Source organism: Microtus ochrogaster, linkage group LG5 (genome assembly GCF_000317375.1).
Source record: "Microtus ochrogaster isolate Prairie Vole_2 linkage group LG5, MicOch1.0, whole genome shotgun sequence".
In the NCBI taxonomy this organism is placed as follows: domain Eukaryota; kingdom Metazoa; phylum Chordata; class Mammalia; order Rodentia; family Cricetidae; genus Microtus; species Microtus ochrogaster.
Window position 1 is genome coordinate 24,320,615 of NC_022031.1, and position 19,741 is coordinate 24,340,355.

A 19,741-nucleotide genomic window follows, 5' to 3' on the forward strand; every position below is an offset into this window, starting at 1 on the left:
ACTCATCAAAACCATACAAGGTTAAGTACTGACTTCAATTTACAGAGAAGAAAACAAAAAGTTAAATGGCTTTCTCAGGGTGAGCTGGCTGTGAATGGCAGCTCCAGCCAGTATTTTAATCCAAGGATGTAGCCGAGAAAAGCAAGAACTTAGTGGCTTCCCCCAAATGAATACATTTATAGAAGTCAAAATAACAGTGAGGTAATCACCCCAAGAGCTTCTCTGTGGTTCCCTGGGCCAACAGCGACTGCATATGTTAAGCAGATGTAATGTATTTAATCTGGGAAGGAAAAAAGAAAGCTTTTGGCAGATTTTCTCCAAAACACTCCCCTGTACTGGCAGATAGAAGACATGTGGGAAACGGCAGTGCCAGACTGGCAGCAAATCCTGCAGCCAAAAGAAAGTGATCGGCAAGAGAACAGCAGCAGAGCGATCCGGAAACAGATGAATCACCTGCACCCTCCCGGCTGCCCGTATGTACTAGTCACCCCAGGCACACCAGATTAGAGTCAGGTGCCACGCCAGACATCCACCTCCGTGCCCACGAAATTAATAAGAGCGCCTTCGCGTTTGTTTTCTGCAAGATCCGTTTCCGGCAATTGTATTACTAGTGGTTCTCAACCTTAATATTCAGACAAATATTAACGTAAGAGCTTCTCCGCTTTCCTCCGTCTGCCCGGAGCTTACAAGGAGTGGAGTGGCATATGCTAACTTGGTAGTGGTTGAAATGGCTCCTCATGTATGTCACCCCCCGCGGCTGACCCCACAAATGACTGTCAAATGAACCTGGATTGGAGGCCAGAACAGCGGTCTGCGAGACGAAGAGTATTGGCTGGTATTTTTAAAGGAAAAAAAAAATAGTTCTGGGTATTATTGAGAGACTCTCTAAACTATTTAACTATGATCTTCACTAATCAGCCCAGCTATTAGACTACTGGTTAAATTAATCTTGGATTATGAGCTACTGTGGTTTGTGACAATTTACACTTTGATAGTTTTAGCTTATATGCTTCTCACCAACACTCTATAATTTTCAACATGTTCTATAGTTAGGAGCTTAAACTGTCTAACCAACATTTCCTTATGGCCAGCACTGCGGTCTTACACTGTCTTGCTTCTCTATGGTTATTTTTCCAGCAGGTACTCGTCATGCGAGGGGAGTGGCCTTGCTTTTAAACACTTAGCTGCTCTCTCCAGCCACTGATACATTACTGTGAGTACAGGAAAATAAATAGCTCTGCAGTCACAGCACAACAGAAATAGTGAGCCCCAGTTAACATGGAAAGATGCCCAGCAAGCAGTTGCCGATAGCTGGAATGCAGCACATATGACGTAGCAGGATGTTGTTGGGGGCTAGAGGGATGGCTCAGAGTTTAGAGTGGATACACTCTCAGAAGACCAGAGTTCAGTTCCCAGCACCTAATACTCAGAGTTATTTCTAACTCCATATTGAGGTGAATCCAATGCCTCTAACTTCAGTGAACGCATGCATTCACATGCTCAGAGACATACATACATACATACATACATACATACATACACATAATTTGAAAATAAATTTTTACTATGACCCAGAAATACCACTTTTGGGTATATCCAAAGGATGCTCTATTGTGCCACAAGGACATGTGCTCAGCTATGCTCATAGCAGCATTGTTTGTCATAGCCAGAACCTGGAATCAACCTAAATGCCCCTCGACTAAAAAATGGATAAGGAAAATGTGGTACATTTACACAATGGAGTACTACACAGCAGAGAAAAATAATGGCAGCTTGAAATTTGCAGGCCAATGGGTGGATCTAGAAAAAATCATATTGAGTGAGGTAACCCAGACCCAGAAAGACAAATGCCATATTTACTCACTCATAAGTGGCTTTTAGACATAAAGCAAAGAAAACCAGCCTACAATTTACAATCCCAGAGAACAATGAGGACCCTAAGAGAGACATACATGGATCTAATCTACATGGGAAGTAGACAAAGACAAGATCTGAGTAAATTGGGAGCATGGGAACTATGGGAGAGGGTTGAAGGGGAGGGGAAATGAAGTCTTTAAACTGCTGTTATCCGTGAAGATTTTGTTTACAAAGCTCTCTCTAAGTGATATGCTGACAACTATTAACTGTAAAGGCTCTTGTAAATGCTTATTGGGCTGGAGACATGGCTCAGTGAATAATGGGCTTGTCCTGCAAACATGAAGATAAAAGTTCAGATCCCCAGAACCCATGTAAAATTCAGACCGATGTTGTGGCCAACTGTAATTCCAGCACTTGGGAGGCAGAGAGAGGCTCCACCCATAAGCTGGTGTGTTAGCTAGAATAGTCTAATTGGAGTGCCAAGTTCAGTGACACACCCTGTCTCATTAAATAAAGTCTAATACATCAGAGGAAGACACCTGAAAGCAGCTACAAGTCTCCATACACCACACATGCAAGAGGACCCATACAAAAATATGCCTGTACACATGTAGACATTCGTACTTATGTACAATCACACAACACAAACACACAGCAATGGAAAAAATGAAAGCAGGACCAACAAGATGGTTTAGTGGTACACATGCTCGCTGTTAAGCCCGGTGACCTGAACCCACATGGTAAAGGAGAATCAACTCAGCAGGTTGTTATCTGACCTCCCAATGTATTCCACGGCTGGCAGGTGAATGTGCCTCCAACATATATACATACATACATATAAACATAAAAACGTCTTAAAGAAAGAGAAAACTTTTTCCTCAGGTTTTTCTTTGTAGAATCAGTGTGCTAGCCACAGGGATAGATAAGAGTTGCCAAGAGGCTTGATTCTGTTCATCGGTATGCCTACTGAAATGCAGAATTATCTGTATGATTTTTGGAAAAATGCACTAATCTATTTCATTATGTGATCTTAAAGGTAAAATTCATTCCATTAACACAAGCACTTAATCAAACTTTTTAAAAATCTGTTTAGTATTATCTTAATACTGAGGAAACTTTTGAATGTCTGTCCTCGGTGGTTTAAGATATACTCGCACACCTTCATTTTGTGAATAACAAGTTTGTACAGGAATAACCAGACATTGCTAACAATGAATAAATCAGTGGACGGGGGTTAGAGAGATGGCTCTTTGTTGATGGCAAGAGCGCTTGCTGCTCTTGCAGAAGACCCAGGTTTAATTCCCAGGGGATCTGATGCCCTCTTCTGGTCTCTATTGGAACTGCATGCATGTTCTGCCCTCAAATACAAGCAGGCAAAACATTCGTGCACACCAATAAATAAATAAAAAAAGTTTAGTGCACAGGTTAGTGAATCACTTAAAAGGAAAAATTATTTGAAGATAAGACAAATTCTATCACTATTAAGTGGTTTTGTTTGTTTCATTTTTAAAATGTTCTGTTTTACACATTAACTTGCCAAAACAGACTTGAAAAAATATGACCACATTCTGCTCTCCTAAAATTGACATGTTGGAAGAGTTTCTTATTTTTTTCTTGGAGTTTTAATTTATTTCTTATTCTAAAGGTAATCGAACTTTAATGTTAGTGAACATATAGTCATAAGCACATCTTGAATTTTGCAACTTAATAAAAATTCAAACTAACCACTGTAAAAACCATCTAAGGAAGTTTTAGCCACTTGCAACACAGCATTCTGGCACCACGAAACACTCCCGCCCAACCCAATGTCGTCTCAGTTCTGAAAAGTGGGAAAGAAAACCCAAAGGACTGAAAAGTGCCAGAAACATCCTCGGGTGAAGACACGGCACTCCTCGGGAGAAAGCAGTGCTTGTTTGTTATTATATCCAGGTGCTTCTCGTTCTTACAGTTTTCTACCATATTATGGTTACCTAGTCATTACCTTGCTCTCATCTTTATTATCTTTTATTTGGGTTTTTTTAATTAATTTATTTATTTATTAAAGATTTCTGCCTCCTCCCCGCCACCACCTCCCATTTCCCTCCCCCTCTCCCGATCAAGTCCCCCTCCCTCATCAGCTTGAAGAGCAATCAGGGTTCCCTGACCTGTGGGAAGTCCAAGGACCGCCCACCTCCATCCAGGTCTAGTAAAGTGAGCATCCAAACTACCTAGGCTCCCCCAAAGCCAGTACGTGCAGTAGGATGAAAAACCCATTGCCATTGTTCTTGAGTTCTCAGTAGTCCTCATTGTCTGCTATGTTCAGCAAGTCCGGTTTTATCCCATGCTTTTTCAGACCCGGGCCAGGTGGCCTTGGTGAGTTCCTGATAGAACATCCCCTTTGTCTCAGTGTGTGGGTGCACCCCTCGTGGTCTTTATTTTCTAACTTGCTAAGCTACATTTGCCCCACATTTTGCAATACTGCTTTGATTTTTACAACATTCTAAGGTTCTTTTGTCTCGTTATGAATTTCAGCTCAGTTACATGGCAATGTGTTTTATTGTTCCAGCTATGGAGAGGTTTCATTTTGCATTTTGTTAAGTTTAAAATTATTTGCATTGTGTTAGCAATACATAAGACAATTTTTTAGATCTCCCCTCCTACAACTTTATGTAAAGCATGACTGAGTTTCGTGAACATTCCCTGTGTGCTAAGACAAATGTATTCTAGCTATTCACTGTAGAACTCAGGTCTGTTCAACCAAAGATGGCAACCGTATTTTTCATATGTACTTGATCTCTGTGAATAATAGAAATATGTAAGGCTCAGGAAAATCTGTGGTGAGACAAACCAAAAAGAGAAACGATAAATGATGGCCTGAAAATAAAGGAGGGCCATAACTAACGTAATCCAGCAAGCAGGCGTCAGCAGACAACAAGGGGCAGTTGTTATAACAAGCACATACCATAACCTTATGAGATGCATGGGAATAGTCCTTATGAGGGATGGCTGGAAAAGAAACAGTTGGAATCGCCAAGTGTGGTGGTGAATACCTTTAATCCCAGCACTCTGGTGGCAGACAGGCAGATCTTTAGAGCTTGAGGCCACCGTGATCTACATAATGCATTTTGAGCACATCAGGGCTGTACAGTGAGACTGTATACTGTCTCAGAATAATACTAATAGTACTAATAATGATGACGATGATGCTAGAATCATTCTGCAACCATTAAAAATAGTTTTCAAAGGCCTTCTCACAAAGATTAGGTTAAAAAATTGAGCTGTTGCAAGGATATGTTAGATAAGTCAGGGCTAAGGTGTGTCAAGATTTTGCTAGAGAACTCGTGAAAAATAAAACGGATAAGAATTACAAAGAGCACTTGGGGCTACATATAACAACAAAGTACGTGTTTCTGCTTGGAGAGACCCAGCTGGCATCCTGCCTGGGCAAGTTTGCCTGGTTCACTTGTGAAGTGCTAGGGCTATTCTTTGGGGCAGAAGCTGTCCTGGCAGACTACCCATAAGCCACTGCTCCTAGGAACCTCTGCCAGGAAGGAAAAATGTCTCTGCAGGTAACAATTATGAAAATGAAGAAAATGAAACGTACAAAATGCATGATGGTGGGGTAGCTTTAAAATGGAGTACAGAGTGACCATTGCCAAAGTATCTTTTCCTTTTTAAGTACTAAAAAAAGGGGGTAAGCTACCAAAAGTTCTCCATTTCTGGTATATTTTATAGCTATTTTAAAGTTTGTCCCCATCTTAATATGGTCTCAATAATTTAGCAGGCATCATTTCCAGAATATAGGATACAGGCTGCAGCAGCTACACAGAGAAAGGAACCTTGAGCTTCTTTCTGCACATTAAATCTCTCCTTTTGCAGCTGAATTGCAAAACATAACCTCGCTGAACCACTTGCATGAACTTCAAAAGGATCTCCAGCCACTCACCTGGATACAAGCCAGAGGCTCATTTGTCCAAATCGAATATCCACCAACCAAATATATTCTCCCATTATGGACAGCAACTCCAGATTCATTCTGGCCTAACGTAAAGAGAATTGAATAAAAAGAAAAAAATAAATTCCATTTCGTACATGTTTTAATTAACTCTTTTGCCACTGAGGGATACAATTTCCCCCTGTGGCATATTTGTATACTCCACAGGAATTTTGCAGCAATTCATCACTGTCTCCAGAACTAAAATAAATTAGCCACTATCTCTCAAAGAGTGTCCTCTGTCTAGTTAGGACCAGGCCAAAATATCTATTACCAGCCCCTTACTAAATGGAGCACTACAGATAGTAGTAGCCAGCTATGTAGGACCAATAATTCCATATTATTCTGTGTGCCATTCGTCTGTGATGGTGGAAATGGGGGATATTTGAGATATGTAAAACATCCATTGTGCTCCGTATAGCACTTGTACCAACAAATACAGACAAGTGCTTAACTTTAAAAAGTAACAATTGTAACCCTAAGGCGTAACAGAGGCATGCCCGCACCCCATGCCTCAAATGAAGACAAATGGCAGACAAAACAGATGAAATTGCGACCCTTTTTCCTTTACATAGTCAACAGTTTTAAGATTATATTAAAGCTTCCAAGCTGAGACCAGTCTACACAATCCCTAGATACTGACACGCCAAAATGATGGAAGGATTCCCCTCCCATTTCAAAAAAAGAAGACAGAATAACTCACTGGCACACACTTTCCCCTGCAGGCAAGCAGGGAGGGAAAGTCTCTTTTTATTGATGAGCTGGCACGGGATTGACTAGAGTAATAAATAAGTTGGAGGCCGAATCACAGATCCAAGGATCTAGGATCTAAGATGCCACTCTGCCTGAGAGATCAGAACTTGCAATAGGCCTACAAATCATTTCCCAAAGAGGAGCTTGATACAAAGCAGCCAAAATCCCTGGTTGTGCTCCCCGTGTGGATGCCCACTCTGCATCTTAAATGTCAAGAGCTAGGCTAACCCACCAGTTACAGACTGCCATTGCTGGATGTTGACCATAGGAGCTGATAAGAAAGACAAAGTTTTCAGCTCCATCTTGGACATCAGGGTAAGTGCATCCTCACTGATTCACCCCATCCCTTTCTGTGAGGAATCCACATCTCTGATTGCTCTGCAGAGATGCACAGGTAGGGCATCTCTGTGTAGCCAAAAAGGCTCTAATACACACAGCGGCTCTCAAGTCTGATCTTTAGGCTGCACACAGACACGTTAGATAGCCATGACAAACAATGAAGACCACCATTTTCCTGATCTCTCCAGAGATAAAAGAGGATCAGGGAGTGAGAAGTGGAACTTCTTAGTGCTGGGGATGTGTGGCTCAGTTGGTAGAGTGCTTGCCTAGCATGCATGATATATTGGGTTCAAATCCCAGCACTATATACAATTGGACACAGTGGGAAACAAATATAGCCTCAGTCAAAGGGAGATTGGAGAGAGGGAGACAGAAATTCTTTAAAGCCATTCAGATGTACATGAGACCCTAACTTTTAAAAAAGGGGAAAATAATTATTAACTCTTGGTACCTTTCCCTTCTTCTTGTATCGAAGTCTGACATAAGTATCAGTTGATGAAAAGTGAATTGATGTGCTGCTTGTCTTGGTCATTTGAGAAAGTACACAAAGGCAAAATAGAAACTAGATTCCCAGCCACCTGAAAGAGCCCAGCTATAAATCATGAATGTCTTCCTGGGTAAAGAAAACAATCTGTATGACTCACTGTTCACATAATATGGAACTCTAGATGGCCAAGGAACAAGTTTGGGAATGTTTTGAATCTCTATTCTATTATTTGTTTTGTTTTTTTTATTTTTAGACATTCAAAATTTTTATATTATTTGTGTGTGTGTTTTGTCTGTGTCTATATCTGTGGACTTACTACATGTGTTCCTGGTACCCTTTGGAGGCTAAAAAAGGGCACAAGATGCCCTGGTACTGGAATGACAGAGAGTTGTGAGCTGCTACCAGGGTGCTGGGTATCAAACCTGGGACCTAAAGAAGAACAACTATTACTCCTAATGATGGTCATCTCTCCAGCCCCTATGCTTGTTTCTAAATTGCTTAACCCAAAATACTTGCCGGTCAACAAGTTGAAATTACAGCGTGTCCACTGGTCAGTGTCAATGTTATAAGAATCTATATGGCGCACGAGAATCCGGTCATTATTGTAGTCTAGGTCATTGCCTCCAAGAACATAGAGTTTCCTCTGGACGGCGGCCATGGAGTGGTAGACCCTTCTCTGGAGCATGGGGCTACGGCTTATCCACTTATTCTGAAACAAAACAGAACAAAACAAACAAGAAAAAAAACTATTCAGGGGCATTGGGTTAAAAAGTCTCACAAATAGCAAAGGCCGTGTGCCTCACGAGCAGTAAGAACACTAATGCCAAATGATCTTACTTGCATGTTATTTATGTGTCGAAAGGTGTGGTTTTCATTCGTGACAACAAGAAAAAATTACATGGTTTTTCCTAGCTTGTGGCTTCCATTTTAAAAAAGAAAATTTGGTAGCTTTGCATTTTATAGGGCATTTTGCCTTTTATAATGCCATTTTAAATTTCATGATGCTTAGCTCATGGAAATCACTTCAGTTTAAGCACAGGACTAGGTACAGTGTGGAAGATAATGTAACAAGCAAAAGACAGTCTAGATCGAGACTCTGTAAGACATAATCCACATGCAGACCCACCCCCACCGCCGGCCCCCTACTCCCGAGCTCATCTCTTCATCTATGCAGCGGAGACAATTAAAGCCTGCATGATATCCACTTACGATTCAGAAAATGTCTCACATGTAATAAATGTCCAGTACATGCTCACTGTTTTAAAAATACAGAGTTTGAGAACATGTGTAGTGCACTAGGAAGGCAGAGGCAGGCGGATCTCTGTTGAATTCAAAGCCAACATGGTCTACATACTGAATTTCATGCCAGACAAAAGCTACATAGTAAGATCATGTCTCAATAAAAGGGGTAGGGGTATATACACATTGAGTAACAAAGGTACTAGATAAGTTAGGGTGAAGAAAATTTTCCCATTCTCTCCAAAATTAACCTGCGATCAGAGGACAAGTTAAAAATTGTTTCAGTAACAATGTTTCCTTTGTATCTGAACCCTCTCACCCCTTAGCACTCTGACTTGTGTTCTTCATCCAGTAGGACAGCTAGGTCTAGACATATTTATCTATTTTGGTAGAAGGCCAAGCTTTATATGACAATGTTAAGGAATGGTAAAATCTTTAATATTTGGCTCTAGATCACCCTCAATAATAAGAATGCTAAGTTCAGCCCCTCTTAACCTAAGAATCCTATTTAAAATGCAATAGCAATTTTAAAATTATCTGAGAATCAACCGTGACTTTAAATTTAAATCACAATTAACCAATTGACAGACAAGTAAACTGAGTGATAGATTAATAAACAAACCCAAACACTTCCTTCCTCATAGACATCCAGCATATAGGAAAGAACCTCATTTCCTTTTGCCAAGACAAAATTGGATTGGAACCAGAAAACTCATATGATGTTTTGCATGCACAGAATTTCACCAGTTCACAAAGCTGCAAAGAAAAAAGCAGACTACAACACAAACATGCGGGTATAAACATTGGCATATATACTATAGGCACTTAGCACTATAGGCGCACACATTGGGGCATCTATTCACTACAGGCACACATACTGTGGTGTGTATCCCTTCCAGTCACACACACCAGGGCATCTATATTCTATAGGCACACACTGTGCAACCCTGTTCACCACAGGCACACATATAGTGGCATATATCTCTTATAGGCACACACACCATGGCATCTATATTCTATAGGCACACACTGTGCAACCCTATTCACTACAGGCACATATATAGTGGCATTTATTTGTTATGGGCATGTGTTTGCTCATTTCTAATTTCTCAGAGCAAACTGCAGGGAAAAAAAAGACACTGTTTAGTTTGAGAAGCTTATCCTGTTTGGTCCCTCTGAACACAGAATCTCTGCAATCAAATATGGTCTTTAATAAATAGTCAAAGCTAGATTTCAGGCATTTTGCTAAGAAATATCTTTAATGCATTATGCTTGAGTGAATTTTAAATTTCTGACGATGCTTATCTTGGGTGCTCTCTCTGCGATAACCTATTACAGTATTAGGAATCTGTGTTTGCATTAGCAGTCCAGTCCCCTGCCACAAGACAGTAGATGCCATCTGGTTTGCAAAGCCTGCCTCCATCCCCTGATTATATCTTTAGCTTCCTTCACTGCAGTGCTTGCCAGGTGAGCCGCCACCCGCTGCAAAGGCAAAGAAGAGGAGAGGCCTGGTGGGGTCATTCCTAATAAGCTAGCGTGTGAATACTAATCAGTGGTGGGGAGCCAGAGGTCACCCCAGCCTGCCTGTTGGCAGGTAGCGATGTACTCTGTGGCAGATGGCAGGCATTATCGACTCTCCACAAAGGCCTAGAAGAGAAATAAGCACCAGGGCTGAATGATAGAGTTATTGAGATTCCGAGCAAGATGCAAGCAGATGTGATGTTTGCCAGTACCCACCGTAAACAATATGCCAGCAGAATCTTTAAAAAAGAGCATGTGTGTACAAACATGAGACAGAACTCATTTAAGCAGTGTTAATGCTGCCTTCTTCCTTAACCATGTGTGCACCAAGCTCAGGCTTCTGCAATTAGTGCTCCCTCATGAGACAGCGGACCCACGAGCGTGCAGTCTCTGCAATCTACAACTTTTAATAATATCAGGAGAGACACTTGGAAAAAGAGAAATGCCCTCCTCAGTAAAGTCATTGTTAAAAATGCTGCAGAAATACTGGGAACACTATGCATAAGCTTGTGGTACCTAACTAGCTGCAGCCTGCCAAAGTCAACCTGTTGTTTCATATCCAGATATCGCTAGCTGATAGATATTAAACCTCCACATCATGCCGTTTTGGAATACTGTCACAATAAAAACAATATTTAGATATATAAGTCATAGAAATGGCAAAACTCATTAGAGTTTGCCTGTTTGAAGATTTTGTTTTAGAAGGAAAAGAGAATAAGAACATGTTTCATTTTAGGGGAAAGGGGGAATTAAGTGCGCACCAAAACTGCATAAAAAGGGCCGATCTGTTAGAGGCACACCATTCTCAGACTCCTTCAGGTACTTCCAAATGCCTTTGTCCTAGATAGTATTCTAGAACACAGTTGGCTAGGGAAAGTCAAATGACATTATTTGATTTGAAAATAACAAGGTCATACTGATGTTTCCTGCCCCAAATGCCATCCCTTCCAGAAGGACACAGCCACAGTCAAAGTCCTCTCTACGGAACGCAAAGCTCTGTGTCATTACATATAGCATGATGCTACAGGAGCTGAACTTCTGCAGTAATAATGAGCAACCAAAGGTATTCCCCTGGATTCGTTCTTTTCCCCATGTAGCTTAAGGTGCATTTGTGTGGCATTCAAATGAATATCTCCCACAGAAACCTTTCATAAATTGCATCTTAAGGCAATGACTTCTTATCAAGTGCTTACCTGGTTGGGTTCATACACCATCAGTCTGTTTTGATACTGTGCTGTGTTAGTTACTCCACCTGTAATGGAGTAGCACATGTTAGACCTTTCCAAAATAAGTATGACCGACAAACAAAGGACAGTTAGCTACAGCTGAGTATCTCTGTATGCTATCAAAGAGAACCCATGACATAATTAAGAAATTTATTGTAGGGGTGGTGGATGGGAGGAGAGAGTGTGGGGAGAGATGACTGGAATTGGGGCGCATGGGGGACTAATGTGGAAACCTAGTGAGCGCAGTGGAAACTCCCTGGAATCTATGAGGGTGATCCTAGTGAGGAGTCCTAGTAGTGGGGGATACAGTGCCTGAAACAGCCATCTTCTGTAACCAGGCAAGACTTTCAGTGGTGCGACTGTGACATCAACTCAGCCCTCAAACCTTCCACCCTCAGGCTGTCCTGCCTGCAAGATGTGCTGGGGTAATGGTGGTTCAGAGCTTTGTGGGAGTGGCCAACCAATGACTGGTCTAACCTGAGGCCCATCACCACACGAGGGAGCCCATGCCCAACACTGCCGGGATGGCCAGAAACCAGGGGCTGGTTAGCCAAAATACGTAGGAATAGAATAAACACAACTAGCCGAATGGAAAAAGAAAGTCAATGCAATGATTCCTAATGCTATCCTGCTATACTCATAGACCAGAGCCTAGTTCAATCGTCAGAGAGGCTTCCAGCTGCAGATAGGAGCAGATGCAGAGACCACAGCTAAACATTAGGCGGTCAGCTTGCGAAAGCCGGCTAAAGAGGAGGAGGAAGGACTGTAGGAGCCGGAGTTGCTGAGGGCACAAAAAGAACACAGCCCGCAGAATCCATACATCAGTGCTCCTAGGGGCTCACACAGACCGGATTGGCCGGAGCCTGCATGGGTCTGCATCGCTTCCTCTGCATGTATGTTATGCTGGTGTAGCTGGGCGTTCTTGTGGAGCTCAGTGGAAGTGGGGGGTGTCTCTGACTCTTTTGCCTGTTTTGGGAATCCTTTTTCTCCTAATGGGTTGCCTCATCCAGCCTTGGTTTGAGGGTTTGTGCCAAATCTTTACTGTAATGTGTTAGGCTACGCTGTGTTTGGATGATATCCCTGGAAGGCCTGCTTTCTTCTGAAGAAAAACGGAGGAGTGGATCTGGGGGAGGGTAGAGAGTCGGGGAGAGGACTGGGAGAAGTGGAGGAAAGGGAAATTGCAGTTGGGACATATTGTGTGAGAGATGAATAAATGAAAGAAAGAAACATATTGTAGAAGAAGCAGATTCCCCTTCCAGAAACATTTCAGTACCAGTCTGCTCGAGAGTGAGCAAGTACAGCAAGCTGCTCTGCATGGCCAGATGAAGAGGCAAAGGCGTGGGGTGAATACAGCACACACAGATTAAATTTCTCTCTGGATAATTTATTCTAGGGGCAGAGTTACATAAACTGTCCCTGTCCTTACCCAAGTTGGCAATGTCCGAGTTCTAAGCTCTGTGCATTAGTGAGGTGGTAGCTTTCTATTTCTTTGGAAGGATCACATAAAGCAAAAGGCATTATCTATCTAAAGATATTTAGGCCCAGTACTATGCAGTAGAAAATAATAATATCAATGAATGTGCCACATTTAAAAATAAAAACAGAGATTATATTTAATAATACAATTTCAATTGGCTAAAAATATTATCTTAATATGAAATCCATAGAAAATTTACTGAGGGTTTTTTTTTTTCCATACAAGATCTTCAAAATCTGTTGACTGAGGCTTCTGTACCAGTCAATCCCACAGCCTTTCAGTCCCAAGGAAGCACACAGGGGTCTACATTAATTATAAACTGGTTGGCCTATTAGCTCAGGCTTCTTACTAATTCTTACATTGTGCATTAACCCATTATTTTTATCTATGTTAGCCACTTGGCTTGGTACCATTTTAGTGAGGCATTCTCATCTTGCTTCCTCTGGGTCTGGGTGATGATCACAAACTGAGCTTTCCTCTTCCCAGAATTCCCCTGTTCTCATTGTCCAGTTTCTACTTCCTGCCTAATTACCTCACCTATACTTCCTGCCTGGCTACTGGCCAAGCAGCATTTTATTAAACCAGTACAAGAAACAAATCTTTAAAGGGTAAAACCATTGTCCCACAGCAAAAATCCAGGGTGCATCTGATACAGCCCAGTAGCCGCTTTCCAAATACCGAACAGGACAAGTGGAGCTGGTGGGTAATGGCTCCCAAACGGGACAGAACACGTTAAACTTCCCCAGTGCAATGACTTCCGTCAACTTTGTAAAATGTCCTTTTTTACAGTGATCATATCTAAGAGACCAGACTGTCTGCTTAACTAGGAACCATGAAAGTCAATACTTTAACTTTTTCTACCTGTCCCCAAAAGGTTGAGGATACTTAGTCTAAAATTCTAAAGCCTAAAAGCCTCCAAACTTTTTGAATGCAGACATGATGACACAGTGGGAATCCTCACGTCCCGCCTCCAATAAGATGCCACAGCAAGAACACTAGAAATTTGTATGAAATTCTCTTCAGATTCTGTATATAAGGTTACAGGAATTTTATGTTTAGAAATGGCTGCCGTCCCTAAGACATCTGATCATAGGTACACAACTGAGCAAAAATCTGGAAATCTGAATGTCCCAGCACATCTAATCCCAAGCACTTGAAAAGGGGGATACTCAGCTCTTACATGTGTGGGAGCCCACAGTGACTCTATTCCATCTTGACTTAAGGTCAGAGAGCCAAGCTTGTTCTTGCTCCATAAGGGCAATTAACAGGATGTTTGGCAAAAGGTATGGTTACTAGGTGTTTTGAGAATTAAAGAGGTGATTACACTTGTTCATTCCTTGAGCCGTGGTAAGAAAGTCTTTTGCCCTCCCCTTTTTGCTTTGGGTATAAAAAGGGTATGAGAAATAAATTTGAGGCTGCTGCAGTATTCGCCGAGAGCCCTCCTGATTCTCTCTTTTGTCTTTTGTCTCTTTCTTTCCCAATCCTCACTCCCCTATTCAGGTATGTTTGATAAGTTGCCCGGCATACGTGCTTTTTTTCATGGTTACACTGTACAATGAGCCATGTAAAATCAAGACATTTTTAATTTTAGTTTAATTTTTACTATTAGGTGGAAAATCTCTAAGGAACAGCACATAAATAAAAAAGTGAGGTATTTTAAAGCCATGTGATAATGGGGATATGAGGACTCCAAACCTATCTTTATAAATATGACCCATACGTAGTTTCAGATACTACTGTAAAAGGGTATTCTTAATATGAATCATAAAGACCCAGTTCTTAAATATAAATTCACAATCGGAACAGCTGGAAAAGATGTTCCCATAGGGTTTTTCTAATGTGGAAGACACAGATAGCTGTAAGACTGAACACAAGGCTTTAGTATTCTCAACTTAGGCTGCTTTCTGATGCTAGGACCCGACTTTGCTTTTTTAAAAAAATCACTTAGATTAGGTATAGTTGTAATGACTTTCTCCGTCTCTTTGAAATGTCAATTATTTTAAGACACTTGCCACTTTTAGGAAACAAGAAGATCTTTTTTAGGGACCCAGATCTCTTTGAAGTATCATTGAGGAAACCGATGTCCTTGTCCTCAGTTTTTAGTAGAGGAAAGGAGTCTGGTTTTGTTAGATGCCAACTAGCAAATTCAAACGGCCTCATTCCAGGGAAAAGGTTGCACACGGAAGCACAAATGCACGTGCTTGCTGCATCCACCGAGCAGCCTTCCTTGCTCCAAAGTCCTTCCTTTGCACACTCTGGGGCTGAAGAAAGTCTGTGTTTCCAAACCCTTACTTCTGTCTTCTTTGATTGTCTATGTCACCCGGCTATTTGTTTCTTTGTACTGGTAGTCCAAATGCTCTGAGTAGGTCTCTACCATCAGCTCTATCCCCAAGAAGTAAAGGAACCAGAATCCAGAGGATTAATACGTAACTCTAGATGACTTAGAACAGTCAATTAATGTCAGTACTAGATGGTCACTGGTCCAGGTCAATAATTTCCCAAAGCCCTAATTAAAAAAAAAAAAAACAAAAAAACGGATCCTCCATGTAATTAATGGTGGCTAGTGTTAACTGGAGAGTTTCTTTTTAGTTTTTAATTTTGTAGCCTTCAATCATATTTTTATTAGATTTTTTTCAAAAAAAAATACCAATCCAAATTCCCACTCCCTTCTCTCCACCCATTCCTTCCACACACCCTCCCACCCCACCCCCATCCACTCCTCAGAGAGGGTGAGGCACTTTTCTTTGTGGAAGGTCCAAGGCCCTCCCTACTACATCTAGGCTGAGCAAGGTATACATCCAAAGAGAATAGGATCCCAAAAAGCCAGTACAAGCAGTAGAGATAAACTCCAGTGCCACTGCCAGTGGCCTCTCAGTCTGCCCCAGCCATACAACTGTCAACCACATTCAGAGGGACTAGTTTGTTCCCATGCTTGTTCCTTCCCAGTCCAGCTGGAGTTGGTGAGCTCCCATTAGCTCAGGTAAACTGTTTCAGTGGATGAACCCTTTATGGTCTTGACCTCTTTGCTCATATTCTTATTCCTTCTTCTCTTCAACTGGACCTTGAGAGTTCTCAGTCCAGTGCTCCGAAGTGGGACTCTGCCTCTGTTTCCATCTGTTGTTGAAAGAAGGTTCTATGGTGATATTTAAGATAATCATTAGTCTGACTACAGGGCAAGGCCAGTTTGGGCCCCCTCTCCTCTATTGCTTAGGGTCTTAGCTGGGGTCATCCTTGTGGATTCCGGGGAATTTTTCTAGAGCCAGGTTTCTTGCTAACCCCATAATGGTTCCCTCGATCAAGATATCTCTTTCCTTGCTCTCATATCTGTCCTTTCTCCATCTCGACTGTCCAATTTCCTCAAGTTCTTCTCAAACCTCCCTTTCTCCCCTCCTCTTCCCCTTCTTCTCTTCCTTTTACCTCCCACCCTCATGCTCCCAATTTAGTCAGGTGATCTTGTTTGTTTCCAGGTGGATCTATATATGATTTCCTTTGGGTTCACCTTATTACTTAGCTTCTCTAGGATAGTGAACTACAGGCTCAATGTCCTTTGTTTATAGCTAGTATCCACTTATGAGTGAGTATATACCATATTCATTTGGTCTAAGGTGCCAGATTCAATCACCTTATAAAGTATATATTAATTATAGAAAGTAAGGCACCACTTTTACAATCAACAAAAGCTTCATCTACAGAGAACAGAGAGGGAGGAGATTCCTGTTCTTTAAGAAAGCTTTCTCTGGATTTATTGAATGTCTCATTTCTATAATAAGAGTCAAATGAAGAGAAACAACATTTAAGAAACAAGACGTCGCAATCCCAACGTAGAGTCAAGTCGTACACCAAAACAAATAGCTGCATTCCCTTTTACTCCTGATCTTTGCTTCCTATCTGATTAAAACGGAATGTGGAAGAATTCTTTTTTTTTTTTTTGGCATAACCACATAAGAATAAATGAATCTATTGAGACCGCACATGTGTTCAAGGTCAGAATGATTGCCAGTGCTTGTGATCAAGGTCCTATCTGCCAGATTAATGTCCAGGTCACCTCCGATCAATCTCTAACTGAAATCAAGCAAGTAGCCACACTCCCAGTCCTTACTATGAAACTGAAAGCATCTCTACTTGTTTTAGAAATATGGAGCAGAACTAAGACCCATCGCAGTAACCTACCCACAGTATGACAATATTGAACGTCTTTGTAGCACTATGTATATCTGAATCTGCCCATCATAGACTAATTATGCAATCAGTGAATTACAGTGTGGCCACCGCACCCCTTCAGCTGCATGGGATACACAACTGATCGCCATGCTCTTCAGAATTATTGTTCAGAATCGTTATTTCTTCACTTCCACAGATGCATCCATAATGTGATTTTTATTAATCTACGCTCAATAATTAGATTCCTTAGCATTACACAGAAATTTTCACTCGCATGATGCTACTGAGAATGAGATATTGGATCACTAGTTGGGAATAAAGATGGAAGTCCCAGCTAGTTATCTGCATGATTACCTCTAGAATGGGAAGACGCGGGAGGTGCCTGACGAACTAGGGCTGCAACTTTCGCCAAGTCGGGATTGCAAAGGGAGACTGGGGAATTGCCGCTATTGCTTTTCATTTGGAAGTAATTTACAAATGAGCATATAAACAAATTCATTTCTTCCGCAGTACAAAAAAAATAAATTTTACAGAAAGCATCCAAGTTTTCAGCCCACATTTATTCTGGAGAGCTCCGCTATTACATTCCCTTCACACGGCACTCTTCACTTTAGATTAATCTGCTAAAATGAGATGCTAAGGATTTGCATACAGATTTGACTATACAAAAATAGATATGAAATTAATAACAGTCTCTATATGTTTTAATTTCTCCTGCTCTGGAGTACCCTTGCCTGCAGCAGCTTTCCTGGCTTTGAAAGTCATCAAGCTGATTTGTCTGCTCTGGGTTATGATGCCACATGCTGCTGCGCTGTCCCCTGCAATCAAAGCACTCGCAAAGATAGATTCCATGCCTTCTTCTATCGAGTATATTTTATAGATTGGCAGTTTGATCTCTCTCCCCCACCCCAGGAGGGATAATCTGCATCTTAACAGCTTTCCATAGATACAGCTGTCATTAAATATGCCATCTCATATCAGTATCCATTTTTTAAAACCAAGTTTTCTCTAACTTTGAAGTGTCATAGTCAAAGTTAAGACTTCTCAGCCAAAATTGAAAATGAGCAAGCTTGCCTTATACTTTTGAACTGTCCCTTAAAGATATACTGCAGGTTCCCCAAAGTCAAATAAGTCTTTAAAAGCTGCCAGGAGGAATGAGAAGTTACTACCAGGCGACCACGGGTGAGAAGCACATTCTATCATCACGACAAGGGGAAAGCATTTTTCTTACGCTTCCCTGTACAGCTCTCCACAAAACTTGTGTCAAATGGATGAATGCATACCAGAGAGGATGACAAGTGACTGCCACGCAGCCTTTGTCTCTGCTACCAAGAAATGCTAAACACTCACAAAGTGTGCAGGGCAACAATAGCTCGATCCTGACAGCCCCCATAAAGCAGTGGATTAGAAAAGCTCTTCTTGTGCTTCAGTTAGCGCAGGTCCTAGTCTGATGCTATTTTTTTTTCCTTTCTCTAATTGCATTTACTTACTGGTTGATTGGAAGGCATGCATTGTGCTAGGGCATGCACACGGAGGACTGAGGACAATTGGCTGGAGTAGGTTCTTTCCTTCCGCCACCTGAGGGCTAAGGGACCAAACTTCAGGCATTAGGCGTGGCCAGGCACCTTTACCAACTGATTCATCTCACAGGCTCTGCTTTTATTTTTCAAAACCAAGAAATTCGTCTTTGATGAGTAGATGGTCCTCTGCTTAAATCCTAGGGGGAGAGGCCTGTGGTTCCTAACATAGACAGTGCTAAGGCACAACGGACAGCAAGAGACAAAGAGCTGGACCCTCTCCATGCTCCAAAGAGGGACAATCCTGCCTGCAAATTGAGGATTGAGGGAAAGTCGCTTGAGTTTTCTGACACTGTCTTGCATGCTCATGGTGCCACCCTCACATTGGGCTGGGGGAAGAGGAGCAAGATCAGGAAAAATTTCCATCTTTGGGGAGCTATGTACCACACAGCCAGTCTCGGGCTTCCCATAGGCAAAATGAAGATCCTGATCTCCCTCAGAGGCTGAGATGACTAACACCCAGGGCACAAAAAAAGTTCAGGAGGGGACATTTGCTACAACTCCATAGTCACAGTGTCACAATTTCTTGTGACATGTGAAGGACATTGAAATAGTGAATGCATTTTGCATTCTGAATGCAATTTCCTGTAGCATCATTTGTTTTCTGTTGTATGGATATGTAGATGCATGTTAAATTCATGCTCGTATGTGAAGGTACGCTTGCATAAGTGTGTGGAAGCCAGTGTGTCACTCCTCAGAGAAAACCCGCTTTATTGTTATTTATTTGTCTGTTTACTTTGGTTTTTCAAGACAGGGTTTCTCTGTGTAACAGATCTAGCTGTCCTGGAACTGGTTCTGTAGACCAGGCTGGCTTTGATCTCACAGAGATCCACCTCCACCTGTCTCTCTGCCTTCCAGCCTTCCAAATGCTGAGTCCTGGGATTAAAGATGTGTGCCACCACTGCCTGAAGTTTTGTTTGTTTGTTTGTTTGTTTGTTTTTTGAATCATGTTCTCTCAATGGCTTGGAGCACACCAAATAGGCAAGATTCTGGCCAGCAACACCAAGGCTCTGCCCATCTTCACCTCCCCAATGCTGGGATGATGAGAGCCTGCCCTGAGGCCTGGCTTGCTTTTCCTTGGATTCCGAGGAAGCAGGTCCTCCCAAGCATTTTACACGCTGAGCTATCTCC

At 41.8% G+C, this 19,741-nt stretch overlaps 1 protein-coding gene across 3 annotated transcripts in view; it reads right to left on the reverse strand.

Moving 5' to 3' along the window:
- Positions 1-19,741, reverse strand: part of Klhl32 (kelch like family member 32) — a 207,683-nt gene that overhangs the window by 10,626 nt on the left and 177,316 nt on the right. For all 3 annotated transcript variants that reach the window (XM_026786709.1, XM_013351931.2, XM_026786710.1), the window contains 3 exons: positions 11,363-11,421; positions 7,926-8,118; positions 5,783-5,877 (listed from right to left, as the gene is read on the reverse strand). In XM_026786709.1, the coding sequence (XP_026642510.1) occupies positions 5,783-5,877; positions 7,926-8,118; positions 11,363-11,421 (347 nt within the window). The remainder of the gene's footprint in view (positions 1-5,782; positions 5,878-7,925; positions 8,119-11,362; positions 11,422-19,741) is intronic.